Source organism: Pteropus medius, unplaced genomic scaffold, assembly GCF_902729225.1.
Source record: "Pteropus medius unplaced genomic scaffold, Ma_sr-lr_union100, whole genome shotgun sequence".
In the NCBI taxonomy this organism is placed as follows: domain Eukaryota; kingdom Metazoa; phylum Chordata; class Mammalia; order Chiroptera; family Pteropodidae; genus Pteropus; species Pteropus medius.
The window spans coordinates 48,838,231-48,853,677 of NW_024344378.1; the positions used below are offsets into that span (position 1 = coordinate 48,838,231).

Genomic DNA, 15,447 nt, shown 5'->3' on the forward strand with positions numbered 1-15,447 from the left:
CTTAGATAAGGTGCAGAAAAATAGATATTAAGATAAAAATGGGTTTTTCCCTTGCAATCTGGTTTGGAAATATTTTCTTTGAAAGGGCCTCACTATCCATTTGTTTGAGAATTTCTTTTCATCTGTCCATTTTTACTGTGACACAGAAAGTTAGGTTGTAGCATAAAGATCAATGATTATAAATTGAAGTACCTGAATGCAAACTTTCTAAAAAAGGGTGAGCCATGTATACCACAAATGGTGTGAAATGAAAATCCCCACTCCAAGGGGGTTTGCAGAGGTTTGAGAAGCTGAGACAAAATCAGCCTCTGTCTGAGAAACTTAAAGACCAGCCTGGTAAAGAATATGTAATGTTAGCGAGTGAGGTAATCTCAGAAGCATGTACAGGGAATAAACATAATGAGCCAGATTTGCTTAGGTTCAAACCTGAAGTTAAAAGACCACTGTTAGGAACACTAGAAGTCATCTTTCCTTTCTCAAGTTTTTAGGGAAAAAATAAACAGATTCTTCCCCTTCAGTTATTTTCTTGGATTGGGAGGAGTCGCTGTTGTTTTCTTTGTTTTTCTGAGGAGAGATTACTAGAGTCTTGAGTTGCTCCTCTTTGCTTGCTTGTGGTGTCAGTGATCTTTCCCTGGAAAGATTTGGACAGTAATATTTTTTTCTGGATCAAATATAGGTATTAAATCCTTCTTAGGTAAAGAGGGAAGGAATTTGGCAGTAGTGGAGAATGGTGAGGTTTGGTGGTTGTGCCAGAACATGCCTTAGTACTGGCATGTTGCTTGAAGGTCGGAGCTGGACTTACAGTGACAGCCTGTTGATACCAAGCGAATCCACTGTCAGTTCTCAAAATCAATCAGCAGGTAGTTACTGAGCACTTGTTTGTGCACAGCATTAAACCAGGCATGTGAGGAGGTATGGAATGGACCAAGCCCTCCCCATCTGGGGAGCTAGGACTTTTCTATTACATGATATGTTGAATTAATGGGTAAATTGCATGATTCAAACTAAGGGCTGTAGAGATTTAACAAAGAAGGCTGGGCTGGGCAAGGAAGACCAGGACTTCATGACTGGGACCTGAAGAGTAGGAAGACTATAGCCACTTGGAAGATGTTCCAGCTCTGGTGGTTCAAAGGCTGGTGGGAGAAAAACCTTTTTCTGGTAAGCAGAAACATGGCATCCTTGTCTTTTGATGCAGGACTGGCTCAGGTCCATGCTTAGGCTCAAAGACCAGCAACTTTGGTACATCTCATGCTGTTCAAACACGGGGCTGAATCTTGAGATGGAAGGTCATCTCAAAAGGAGAGGGCCCCAAGGAGATAGTTAATGAGCATTCCCTGGGACCTATTTCTATTATGAGGGAAGAGACATTAGGCAATCTGTTAAAGTCAAAAATTTATAAGTATATTTAAAGATTTAAGGCTAAAATGGAATATCTTAGACAGTTATTTGAAGTCTCTCTCTATATATGTGGCGGCTGATATTTAAAAGGCACACAACATATTAAAAAATGACCCCAGAAATAGTGTACCCATTCCTGAATAATAATAAAGGAGTAATAACAGGGAATAGAGCATTGTCAGGGCATAATCGATTCTAGCTGGAGAGATGACAGATGATGGTCAGGACCATCTTTGCTGGTGATATGAGCATCTGACGCCAGTGTCCTCTGAATGGACAGAAAGGGTTGCTTGGCACGTTGTGTAAGTCATGAAGAAGTATAAAGTTAACTCTCAGAAAGTATCCATTTTTCTCTTTAGAACTGTCTCCATGCCTCTGCCACTATAGAGCTTGGCGGCTGGCCTTTGATCATACTATTTTGGCTATTGAATGACTGTTATACAGTAGCACCTATTTTTCTGCACCTTGGGGCCCTCTCTTGGGTGTGGGGGAGGGGGAGAGAGGAGAGGAGAGGAGAGGAGACGTGATGATATGGGGGTTCTGCACAGTGCTTCACAGAATTTGACAAGATTGATGTGGTGCACACAGGTAGGAGGCTGGGAGTGTCAGCTGGTTGTGGTATAGGGCTTGTATTGTATAGTATAGCATGTGGCCCAACTAAAACTTGTATTGTATAGAATTTGACCCCACTGAGAAACCAGCCAGGAAGCTGTTGAAAGTTTCCTAACCTTCCTTTCCCACATGGAGAAGCAAGAATGGATTTGGTTAAGGAACTGCTGATATGTGTCTGTTAGGTCCTAGCTATGAAAAGCGTGGTCCATAGACCATCAGCATCTCCTGGGAACTTCTTAGAAATACAGATTCTTGGGCTCCACCCCAGATAAGCTGAATCAGAATCAGCATTTAAAGAAGATCCCTAGAAGATTCGTAGGCCCACTAAGTCTGGGAAGCACTGCTTCAGATTTCACTACTCATTTCTAGAACCATGTTTGGCCCGAGTTCAATTTTTTATTGGATCATCAGAGGACTGTGAGTTGGTCCACCCCTCTGAGTCTCAGTTTCTTTTTTTCTAATGGGGATATTTATGCCTTCTGCACCCACCACCCAAGACCTTTAAGATGATTAGAGGAGATAATGCAACTGAAAACACTTTGTAATGGTAAAGCCCTGCACCAGTGTTAGGCGACAACAGCTGCCCTTAATAATCACCTAGGGAGCTTGAAGCAAAATGCCAGTACTCAGAGCTTCACTCACTCTTGCTTCGGTTGGTATGGGGTGGGACCAGCCACTGGTACTTTTAAAAAACTCCTATGCTGATTTAAATGGGTGCATTAAAAAAACTCCTCTGTTGATTCATATGGGCCAGAGTTTAGCTGTTCTTATCGTGATCTTTAATTACTATCCTCTCAGCTTCTGTTTTAACTTTGAGAAAGGTTGGTGTGAGTGGCAGTGGGGTAGAATGTAGGGTGAGTGGTCAGTTCTTGCCAATAATTCCTAGGTGAATGTGGACGAGCATATCCTATTTCTCCAGAAATGTCACTGCTAAGAGCATTTTATTTGCATGTTTGACTTGTCATCCCTAAGTACTGTGCATGTCTGGTCTTGTGTTTGTGCAGGTTGAACATTGTGAACACTTGGAGGGGTAAGGCCTGCCCTTCACCTCCTGGCTGGTATAGCCAGCATCTCACTCAAACAGGGATGATGTGTGTGAGGCAAGGACATGGGGATAAGGAACAGGAGGCTTGGGTTAGAGATTAACACTTTCTTATTGGTCTTACCTGTCCAAACTACATGGATCATGGGGTTGTACTGAGAAGTATTTAAAATCAAGGCAATTACATGGAAAAATGCTTTACAAACTATAAAATGCTACACAGGCGTACAAGCATGCTTGGTTAATTTTGAATGGAGGAATCGTATATGGAAAGAATACTGACTTTCATATCAGGAGTTGGCCCCAAATGGAAGCCTAGCCCCTTAGCTTTTAAGCTAAGTTAACATTTGGCAAGTACCAATTATGTGTCTTTTAATTTATGCCTTCAACAAATATTTCCTGAGGGTCTATTATGTTCTAGGTGTTGGGAAACAGCAGTAACTAAAACAGAAAAAAAAAAAAACCCAAAGGAAATGTCACCTCATAGAGCTTGCATTCTCCTGAGTAGTATGTTGTGGGAGACACGTCAGGAAGTAGTAGCATGAAAACAAATGGAGCATGGGGGTGGAATCAGAGTAAGGAGCGGTGGACGCTGTTCATAGAGGGAGATCGGGAAAAGCCTCTCTGATGAATGATGTTTCAACAGAGACCTGAAGGAGGTGAGGGGATGAATGAGCTTAGTATCTGCGGAGGTAACAGCACACGCAAAAGCTTGAGACAGGAGCTTGCTTGGCTCCTGCAGTACAGCGAGGAGGCCAGTGTGAAGAGGTGAATGGGTGAGAGAAGTGCCATGACATAAGTTCAGGAGGTGTTTCAGAGGCTGGGTCATGTAGGGCCTTTTAGGTTCTGGTTTTATTCTGTGTTAGAAGGGAAGCCATTGCAAGGCTTTGAACGTAATTCGGCTCGAGTTTAAACTCAGATTGATGACTATGGTGGTGGTTTGGAGGAAACCAGCCCAGAAGCTAATGTCGAATCAGGGTGACCAGGAAGGGGGCCATTATGATAGTTCAGGTGTGCATGAGGGTGGTTGCCATGTGAGTGGTAAGACATGGTCACATTCGAGATGTTTAGGAGGAATTGAAAGGCTTTGCTGATTAGAAATGCCATGTGAGAGATGGGGGAACAACAGGAAGAATGGACATGCCATTTAATGGCAAAAACGAGCAGGTTTGGGGCTAATCACGAGTTAGATTCTTGACCTGTCCAATTTGAGATGCCTGTTAGCTGTTCAAGTGGAAATGTCAAGAAGGTAGCTGAGGTGGGAGGCTTCCATGGGGAGGCATCAGGCCTGAGAATGGAAATTTGGGAGTTTCTGTTAGTATGAAGAGGATATTTAAAGTCGTGAGGTGGTTGAGATCACTTTAGTTCTGCACCAGATCCAGAGAAGGAATTAGTGTGATGGCGATGATCAATGGATTTTGGTGATTATGGTGGTATTACTGAAACCTAATCAGCTTTAATGTTCTCTGATTCCATATAGTGCACCTTATATATTCTCACTCGTTATATTCTCTGTCTGCTCTAATTTTGAATACATTTTAATGTCCATCAATTGCAACAAAGGGAAGAAAATATGTTATCAATTGAACTCTTTGGTTTCTGTCTGCCTGTGCCAACTCCAGAGCACAGTAGGGAAACACATGCTCCACATTGGCCTTGATGAGCTTGTCACCTTGAGTTGGCTCAGCCCAGGGGCTTTGGGTTGTGAGGGGCTGGTAATCTGGGCCCAGACTTTAGGACTGCAGCACAAAGCAGGATGGATGAAATATTCCAACTCATTACTTACAGGTGTTCTTTAAGGGAGTGCTTAGGAAGTTTTACTCAATTTAACTTAAGACATAAGTAATGCCATTCCCAATTCAGGGCAATGGCTTAGAACCTGACTCAATGTCCTTTTTACTAAGTAATTATCCAGATTTCCTTACTAAATGTTATTTTATGTATTATGTTTAATAGCCTTTTTCTTTCGGCTATGGTAGGATGGTAATAGCAGCTGATAATGGATCACACACTCATCTTAAAGTTCTGCCTCTGGCACCCGTGGCCAGCATGGGCGGAAGCTTCCGGTCAGGGCTCAGATCTATCCTTTGGCCTTACTCACTGGTCCTCGGTTGGTTTGCATCTCAGGGGCTTATGGGATCACAGATAATTTCTTAACCTTCAAAGCCTTGCTTGTTTTTAAAGATTCAGGGGAGCCTAAGGAGCCCATCTGGCCAGATTGCTCTTTTGCCTCAGTTCATAGCCCCTTTTGGAGATCTGTAGGTGACAGAGAGCTGAAGCCCTAGTGGAGAGGATCAGAGTGGCAAAAACCTCTGGATTATGGTTAGATGTCCTAGATGTCTGATAAAAATAAAGAACTGCTGCCATTGTACCTCAAGATGTCCAGTTCCTTTCCATATCCTGATTATTGGCTCTCAGTAAATGTCCACTGGGTTAAACTCATGTGGTAGGAATAGTGTTGTTTGTATAGTGTGTATGTTGGACAGCATGTGTGTTGGCTTCTTAGTGATGACCTAGTATCTTCCAGTAGCTACTGAGCACTTACTGTTAGCCAGTTGAGCCCTCAGATAGTTACTGAGTGCTTAGCGGGTACATTCATCTCCACCTGCCATGAAATTATGTTCTCCAGAGAGTCAAGACTAAAATCCACATCAAAATATGTGTGATTACCTAGGAGTGAGATGTACAACACTGACCTCAGTATTTATAAACAGGTTAAATGTATGTTCTGCCCTCAGAGAGTTTCTAGTTTCTAGTTGAGGAGGCAAGGTACACATGCATGAAATGTCAAACAACAGAATGATGCCTAATATTAATTGGAAAGCAGAAGTGAGTGAGCCTCTAAGCATCATGAGCACGAGTGGACCTTTTGGCTGCACATTGGAATCAACTGGGGAGTGTTTGCAAAAGAGGATGCCTGGGCCCTAGCCCAGATCCATTGTGCAGCTCTATATTTTAAAAGTTCCCCAGGTAATTCTGATGTGTAATGAGGCTTATGAACCGTGGCTTTGGAAGGATAGGTTGGATTTGGGTGTCTGTGGGTGGGAATTACAGCTTGGCTTGAGAAAGATGCAGGCAATGCCGCGAGATGAGTAGAGCAAGACTCCTTGATACAGTGGCCCTTAATCCCAGGCCTGGAGGAAGTGGGGCTTATTTAAAAGGAGAGTATAATCCGCTGGGAAAGAGAAGAACTTGAAGTCCTGAAGAGGAGATTGAATTTTATCCTAGAAGCTACAGGGGAATCCTGTAATCACCACCATTTTTATGTGACCTCACTTTCGATTGTGAATATTTGGACTTTATTTACTGCATGATGGAAAGCTTTTGAGGCAGTGAGGAATAAGAAGACAGTGGTGTTTTAAGCTGAATCTGTCAGGTGCCAGGTAGATTCAAACAGAGAGTATTTATTTGGAAGCTGAGATTAGTTAGGACTAAAATTATTTACAAAAACAGCACCATCGACAAAAAAAATATCGATTGAGCCCTCACTGTGTTTCAGGTGCTGTCTTAAATCCCTTACATAGATCATCTTTTTTAATCTACACAAAACCTTGTGAAGTTGGTACTCATACATAGCATGCCCATTTTTCAGATGTGGAAACTGAGGTACAGAGATGTAACTTGTCCAAGGTCACACAGCTAGCTAGTATCAGAGTTGGTATTCAAGCCATACTGCTTGAATCCACTCCGTTACATGCTCTTATAACTCCTAGGACTTTGGCGTGATAAATGGTAATGGAAAACTGACGTACATGATATAAAGAGTAAACTTCAAGTGCTGCAGTGTTGGAATAGCTTGAGCACGCTTAGAAAAATCCAGTAGCTACTGAGCATCTACCGTTTGCCGGTAGAGGCCTCAAATAGTTATTGAGCTTAGTGGATACTGGGTACTGAGACAATACAAAGACATGTATTGTCTTAGCAAAGTAGGGAAGAGTGCCTAAGGGTCCGTGTATAGAACATGGAGAGGAGTTATAATAGGAAATTACCAGCATGATGGCCTTATATGCAGTCTGCTAAAAATTCACCGAAATTGTTTGAAAAGTGAGTAGTGTTGAAATAGGTTGAGTATTGGTTTGGAGTGAGACAGATAAGGGTGTGAGTTTCAGTCCTCTCCTTACTAACCTAGTGATGTTGGGCAGTTCACATAACCTCTGCATCTCATTTGTTTTCATCTGTATGTTGAGGATGATAAAAGCATCACTCTCATTCGAATGTTGAGAAGATTGAGCTAATGGATATAAAGGGTATGTAAAGTACATGACATAATACTTATTCCATCAATACTGGCCATTATTACTATTATGATTCTCATTCTTACAATAATTCATGGACATTAAAATGAAATAATGACAGCACTATTTTGGAAAGAATACTTTGGCATTAATGGGTACAACACAAACTCAGGAGCTGCTAGGATTACAGTTCTGGCTCCATCACCTGCTAGCTCTATGATTTGAGGTAATTAACCTTTTCTCAGTTTCTCCATCCGAAAATAAGGAAAACAGTATTAGTAGCTACCTTGTGGGTTTATGGTGATGATTATATAAGTTAATATTATATAATGCACTTAGAATAGCACCACCTAACACACTTTTGTTGATGGTCTAAAGGTTGTTGTTTTCTTTTAAGTGTTAATTTCCTCTCTTCACTGCCTGTTGCCTCTGAAACATTTAGACCTTGTGGTTATCACCTAGCATGTAATAGAGACCTGTGGGTCTACGTATTCTCTTGGTTGATTCCTATTTAAGTGTTGAGAATGTGCCTGGGTAAGTAGCCCTTGCTGCCCCAAAAGTAGATTCACTGAACAAAGTGACCATGACTGCTTAAATATTATATGTGGGTGATGATTTTACATAAAGGACTGGGTCCATCCATTACAGTAATCAGGCTGGGTCATGGGTTTCTGAGATCAGTCCCCTCCCTGAACACTTATCCACCTTCTTCTCCCTTGCTGGGACCCATGCTGAGGCATGGATCCAGCTCCACAAGGAGCCTAGAGGTAATGGTGCCAACTCTGGGATCATGCATTTGCGTGCATGCCTGCGTGCCTGCGTGCCTGTGTGTGTGTGTGTGTGTGTGTGTGCATGTGTGCATGCATGTGTGCGTGTGTGAATATTTGTAGCCTGAAGGTAGTTCTTATGGTGCTTTGCTTTGTTTCATTTTTTTTTTTTTTTGGTTGTAAAGTTGAATAAAAGGCACTTAGTCCAAAACTTTAAAAAATTGCTACTGGGCAAAGTAATTTTGTGTCAGGCTTCTGTTCAGGGCAGATTTACACTGGTTATAAATCTCTGAAATTAAGGTCTTACCATAGAAAAACTGAAATGTATTCAACATTAGCAGATACTGAGCCTTGCTCTGAACCAGTGGCCATTCTCCCCTCATGTATAATAAGAATATCTACCTATGTGTTTGGGGTAATAATAAGTTTAAATATGCCTCTTAGAATGGGTAATGGCTCTCCAATGAGTAGCAGAATTTTCTATCAACAATTCTTTCCCTAGAATCAAAGGTTAAGTTGAAGAGTTTGATTTAATGACAAAGTTAATTAGGCCTTTAACATTACAGAGTCTTGCCTTTCGTTTTCTAATCAAGATCATGGTCTAGGGTCAACAACCTTGCAGAAGTGGGGTGTGAGGGGGACATAAGGCTAACCCTTGTTCTTCTGATGTTTGGGGAGGGCTAGGATTACATTAGGGGTGCTTAGAAATTTCTGAGTTGACAAAGGGCCTGGAGAATGCCTCCTAGTCCTAAAGTGTTTCTTCCTCACTTTCACCAAACCTGAGATTTATAATACACTTGAGCTGTTAGGAACTTTAGAAATCATCTGATCCATCGTTCCACTTTACATCTGGAGAAACCGAGGCTAAAGTGACTAGGAAATTTCTCAGTAGTTACCTAGATCATTTGGGGCAGAAGAAATTCAGACCATCTACTTCTGATCAAAATGGCCCGTATGCGAGGACCCTTACGGAAGGAAAAACAAAACCTCTTTTTGTTCATGGGGCCAAACATTATGTGGTTTATGGACTAGTTTTGCTAGGGCACTTCTTCCTGTTGCTTTTCAAGGCAAATGTACCACATTTGATCTCAGTCTTTGGGTGTACCGGTAAAGATTCTTGGTTGCAAACAAAGACGTTGCCTCTTTCTCTCTTAATGAAAAAACAAAACAAAACAAAACAAAAAACAAAAATAAAACTCCCAGAGAATCCATTAGAAGCTTCTCAGAATGGACTATAGGCCGGGGCACCTGGCAAGGAGAAGGGGCAGATATTAAAGCAGCTCCAGAAGTTCCAGAAACAGGATACCAGACAACTTTCTGGAGGCAAGAACCTCTGATTCCAGGGCTTGATACTGCACCATTTCAAATGAAATGTCACCACCTTCTGCCTTTGTCTCACTTGTTTCAAGCCTAAGAATTCCAAGCACTAAGCTGAAGGACTTGCCAATGCTTTGGTTGCCAGGGAGGCAGGGAAAGGGATGGTATGGACTCAGTTTCTACTGGGACTTGGGAGCAGGCATTGCCCATTCCAGGACTCACAAAATGGGGAATTCCCCCAAACAAAGGGGATAAAAAAGAGTTCAGGTTTTGTATAGTCTGAAACTTAAGAAATGTCTAAGATTTAGGCTTTATGGGTCACTCTGAAGCCTGATCATGTTCTATAAACCTGTTTATGGGAAATATATTCCAAGTTACATAATAATTCATAGATTACTTTGAGGTGCAATTTGCTTCTCGGCTTGGCCTGTTCAAATTATATCTTAAATAAGGGTCTGCTGGTCCAGGGCTTTAACCTTGAAGTGCAACTCTTGTGGCAGGATTTAGGGACTGTAAAGGGGTCCAGAAGTGAAAATAGCTTTGGAAACCTTGGCATTTCAGAAATGCTAAAATCATGCGTCCATGCATCTTTCTATAAGGAAAAAATTTATGAGCATATACTACATACCTGGCACTGTGTTGGGTACTGATTACACAAAAGTAGACAAAAATGGCTCTGTTGTGCCCCCCTGTAGCTTGGGCTTTAATTTAGTTAAGAAGGAGACTTCTTTGACTTCTCACTTGTAGTAAAATATTCAAATGAAGAGAAGAATATTGAAGGAAGTCAGATTTTTGGTTGTAGGACAATAATTCAAGAGCTCCGGCCCTCTCAAACAAATTGGTGCTTGCTTTTCCAGGAGAGATGCTTCTATCAAACTTGGTTGAGAATTTTCAGCAAACATTTTTTGCCAGATGTGATGACTAGGGTAGGCCTAGTTTTGAAGAAGTTTATAATCCAATAGAGGAGGCTGACATTAATACTGATCATTTCTAAGTAATGTGTTGAGTTCTGGGACAGAGGTATCCCCAGTATGCCATATAAAGACAAAGACTAAAATTGTTCAGATGTGCTGGTGTTAGGAAGATTTTACTGTAGCTTGTCTTCATCCTAGAGCCTTAATGTAAACCCATCTTTTCTTTCCATCTGTGCAGCCAATTCCGTGGATAGTTAACAAATGGCTCTTACTTGCAAAGCCGGAACCAGGGCCTGCGGGACTAGCAGCTAAGGACATCCATTCAGCCAGAGATGTCTTCTTCATTTTCTTTGTAACAGTGGCCAACTACTGCAACCTTTTGGAGTTAGGGATGGAATAGATAAAGGGTAGATAAAACATCCACCCATGCCTTTGGTGCCGACATTCAGCGCAGGCTTGCGATATTCCTGAGTTACTAATTCTGCAGTGACAAGGACACAGTCCAGGAGAATTGCCTTTGGTTTTGTCTTCCTCTTCAATGGTACATAGTTTAGTCAATTTCTCTGTAGGAATGTTCTTAAGAGAGCACTATGTAAATCGACATCAGGCCCAGAAGATAAATGTTTCTCCACAGACCTTGCTCTATAAATTTGCATAAACATTTGTGTATGATTTTATTTACATTGGTGAAGGAGAACAGTAGTTCTTGGGCTTTGATGTGTGTGAGTCTTGGAGATTAGAGCCAGGGCCCTTCCTTTGAGAAAACAAATACTTTTGTGTTGATTTCAATGAGATATAAATCATACCCAGGAAGTTTACAGATGAATAAGAATGGTATAATTACTGATTGTATACCAGAAGAGGACATATTTATGAAATGACTTGAAAAAGCTTGTAATCCCTTCTCGTATTTTGAATAACTAATTGCTATGTCATTGTGGCATATTTGCACCACAAGAGTTAAGTCTGTCAAACATTTCCCTCCGAAAACCTTGTTTTAAGGGATTTCTAAGTTGGTCGTAAAAATGTGCTCCGAGTTGGAGCTGACTTGATGGGAATCTGTGCTTGGAACACTTGATTTGAATGGTGCCAGTCAGAGTTAAATTACAGGCTGGGAAAAAGGAAACAAATTTTTTAAAAAGGAGGTGTTTATGGTTCCCAGCTCTCCTAAGTACTTCTTGAGGATCAAAATAGCCTCTTTAAAATAAATTGCAGCCCATTAGTACGCAATGGAGGAAACCCCTTTGAGACTGGGTTGGGGGAGGGGTAGGTAAGGGAGGATTGATTTGGGTCACTTTTCAGCTATGCAGACACAGTGTATGATACCCATGCGATAGACCCTTGGAGTGGTTCATGCACCCAGATGGCGCCCCCTGTACCCTCAACTGACATTTCTGTCAGGCTGAGGGGACATCACTGCAGTTCCACTCTAACTCATAATGGGCATTTGAGTTTCTTGGCACATGTTACCCACTTGGCCACCATGTTTTCTTTTTCAATAAACAGAACACTGTTGCCTTCCTGTCATATGCCCATAGAGATCATAAAGACTTGCTACAAAAGACCTCAAGTTTGTCCCATCAGCTGAACAAGAAAGTGCCTGCTTGATAAGTATGTTCGTCCAGAGATTTTACCATATCTGGTGCCTGACAGTCAAGCTACAAAGGTAGTCCTTGGCTAAGATTGCTTACGTAGAGAGTAGGTGTCTTTTCCAGTGGTCAACAGCAGAAAATTCAAGATAATGAGAAAAAGACAGAGGGAAGGAGATAGAGGGAAAGAGAGATGGAAAGGGGAATAGAGGGAGAGTGGGTGAGTGAGTGAGGGAAAGAGAGAGAGGAGAGAGGAGAAGAGAGAGAGGTTGTTTTCTACCTTTTTGTGAGTTACCTAGAACCCCAGTCAGTGGCCTGGGTACAGCCTCTGTTCTCTAGCATCTGTGATCATTGGAAAAGTGAGACCGATTTATAGTCTGGCTTTTTCAAACTCAATTCAAATTTCTTGTCTTTTTTAGATTTCACTTATGCCTTAATGATACTTTTTTTTGGAGAAAGCTAATTGCATTGGTTTCTCCAAGAGGCATCACTTTAAACAATCCATCCTGACTGTGAAAACAAATACATGCTTGACTTATTTCATTTATTTTTCCCCAATCCTAAATTAGGATAAAGCCATTTTGGATAAGAAGACATGTGTGTGTCTGTGTCACATCTTTTATCATCACGACTGCTTTTCCAAATAATATAACTTGTGACAAATGTGAACATTAATTACAGTTAACAAAGAAATGTCATGTGAAGTGTTCATGGCGGCGGGGTTGGCACAGGCGGAGGGGGGAGAGAAGAAAAAAAAAAAACACAATCAGTGAGATTACATCTTGCACCAAGCTTCAAGTCGAAGTGCAAAAGTCAGAAATCAAATACCATCAGTTATCAAATTATGTTAATGATTCTAATGAAAGCTTCTGGTATTTTGTTCAAGAGTGTGTTGGTATAATGATAACTAATAGAACAAGAGAAGCTGATTGCCATGAATTAATTAGAACTGACTGCCGGAGTTTCCTTTTTATTTATTTAAATATTGACAATCTGGTTAGAAGCTGAGGTTTTTCCTGTGGTCCTTTCTTTCCTCTGCATGTCATCATCCAGGTGCGGGGAGAAGGTAATTGTGTTTTGTCATATCATGGGTAGCCCTTATCAACCCGAAGGTTTTTGCCTACTTTGGTAGCAAATAAATTAGAGGATGGACATGGATATCTATACGCAAGTCCACCCCTAACGTTTGTGGGGCACAGGTGAGAGTACAAAAGCCCTTTGCCTGCTGCTCCCGTATGTTCCCTTTCTACCCTTATTCCATTCTTGTTCAGTAGAGGCCTCTGTCTATATGTATGTGGACGCCCAGCTTGCCCACCCAAGTTCCAACCACCAACAGCTGCTCCTTGCTCCACCTTGGACTTAAGGGCACGGGCCCTGGTGGCACCATCCACTGTTGGCAGGTAGCACCTAGAGAAGAGGTCCTTGTGGCCCTAGAAGAAGCTCGGGGCTGTTCAAAAGGGAATTTTGGGGCCCTGAATGTTGGTAACATGGTCTACTAACTGGGGAATAGGCTCCAGGTTAGTAAGGACCTTGGCTCATGGATTCCTTATCTTATAGGGGTGGGGGGAAGATGGAGGAGGGTAAGAGTAGGGCCTTCTAAAGCACTTGGCCTAGGATCAGGGCTCTGGTTATTTGGATCCAAGCTGTTGCACATGCATATCCTTTGCTTTGGGGTACCTGAGTGTGTACATCTGGATACAGCTCTATCCTGCTGAAGTCTACTTTATCCTTTGTTATTGTTTATTCCTTCATTCCTTCATTTATTCAACATCTATTGGATACTTATGTCCCAAGATCTGGAGACACAAAGAAAAATAAGTTAAGGTTTCCGCCTTCAAAGTCTCACAGGCTTTTCAAATTCGTAACTCAGCAATAAGTACTAGAGAGAGATGTACGCAAAGTTCTTGGCCTTCTAGGTCTCACTCGTATCCTCTTTTTTGTGTGCTCTTTCCCCTTCCTTATCATGGCAGCAAGTATTACAGATCCTTTGGAGGAGAAGTGAGGAGCGAACACCTCGGGCTTAGAAGAGATGAGCTCCCCCAGACACTCCCAGGGGCTGTCGGGCATGCCATACTTACTCATGGTCTCCTTCTGTGCTCTTCTGGGATCCTTCAGAGCTCCCACCACCTAGACCAGAGGCGGATAAAGCGGGGAATCTGGCAGAGCGCATCCATGTGACAGAGAGCTTTTTACCGCTGTGCTGAGGTGGTTAGGTCCAAAGAGAGTTCATTCTAGCCGGTGAGTCCAGGCAGCCCCTGCCTGCCACAGGGCTCTTTGGTAGGGTTTCTGCCTAAACAATGAATTATGTCGAAATGAGTAAATCTTGCTCCCCTATTAAAATCCATCTCTTTATTTAAATCGGTAAGGGCATTTCCCACATCTTTCACCGTGAAGTGAAGGTGTTGGTCATTATCAAACTGATATGACAGAGCCATGCCTTAGAAAACTAATCACGACATCTGGGTAACTGAGCACAGGTCAGTATCGAAGCGCTCCGTGTCGGGAAGCACTTTAGACTATGTTGAGTTCCCTTCGCTGGCTAAATTGGTACATTAGGGTAAAAACGATTTCTACATTTGCATAGTTGATTTCATTACTATCGCCATTATTGATGCCCAGCTCCTCTGAAAGAAAGGAGCCATAAAAGCAAATAAAATCACTTTGCGATTCCATTATTGGATAAATTACCACATTACTGCCTGCGTTTTAGGCTAAAGGCATTCCCTACATTTGCATAGTTTATTTCATTATCATTATTAATAACAACAACAATAATGATGATGATGACTAGGATCCTTGAATGAAAGGAACTAGAAAAATGCCAGAGCCTCGAGCAATCTTTATGGACTCGCCGCAATCACTACAAGTCACTTTATCTGCTGCTGAAATGCAGCCACTTTGTGGAGTGCACCAGGAGCTTTTTACAGAACCCACGTCAAACCAGTTTAGAACTGGTGGGGCTGGATTACTGGTCCGAAAGAATAACTAGTCACTCGTTGTGACTACTGAAGATTTAGGCTGGAGGTCTGCTCAGCCACTGAACTGGTTATGTCCCTTCAGGAATGGTGCTTAAACACGCTGAGCCTCAGCTTCTTTGTCAATAAAATGGGGATTATGACACTTGCTTTGCAGTGTAATAAAGAGCAAAAGAAATGGTGAATGTGAAGAGGTTCTTTCGACCATGAAGTTATCCATAGATTTCAGAGACCAATATCACTATTGAACACTGAAGTGACTGCCATGGCTGGCACGCTCTATAAGGATGGCAGGAACTGTACTAAGTAGTTTGTCTCTTTGGCTGGGAGAATTTCCCCAAACCTTCCTTAGATTTCTAAGCCATTGTCCCCTGAGATAAGTAGAGAGAGAATATTTATTCATAGTTACCAATCTTTGATATTTACAAATAGCTTTCTTTGATAATAAACATTCCTGAGCTGATCTGGTGGCCGTGATAGTATTCTTTCTTACTCAGCGATTTCTAATTATGCCTATCTTTTCTCCTTGGCCGTGAAGCCAAGGAGCACAAAGTCTTTTTGTCTATTAATTCTGAGGTCCTATAGTGAAAGGAAGGTC

General features: G+C 41.9%; 1 protein-coding gene across 6 annotated transcripts in view; it reads left to right on the forward strand.

The window, feature by feature from the left end:
* Positions 1–15,447, forward strand: part of LRMDA (leucine rich melanocyte differentiation associated) — a 993,794-nt gene that overhangs the window by 403,874 nt on the left and 574,473 nt on the right. Inside the window, exon 1 of one of the 6 annotated variants that reach the window (XM_039872177.1) lies at positions 687–3,820. The exons of the other annotated variants lie outside the window; for them this stretch is intronic. Within the exon in view, the coding sequence (XP_039728111.1) occupies positions 3,684–3,820 (137 nt within the window). The 5' untranslated portion in view covers positions 687–3,683. Of the gene's footprint in view, positions 1–686; positions 3,821–15,447 lie in introns of those variants that run through there. 6 annotated transcript variants of the gene reach the window in all.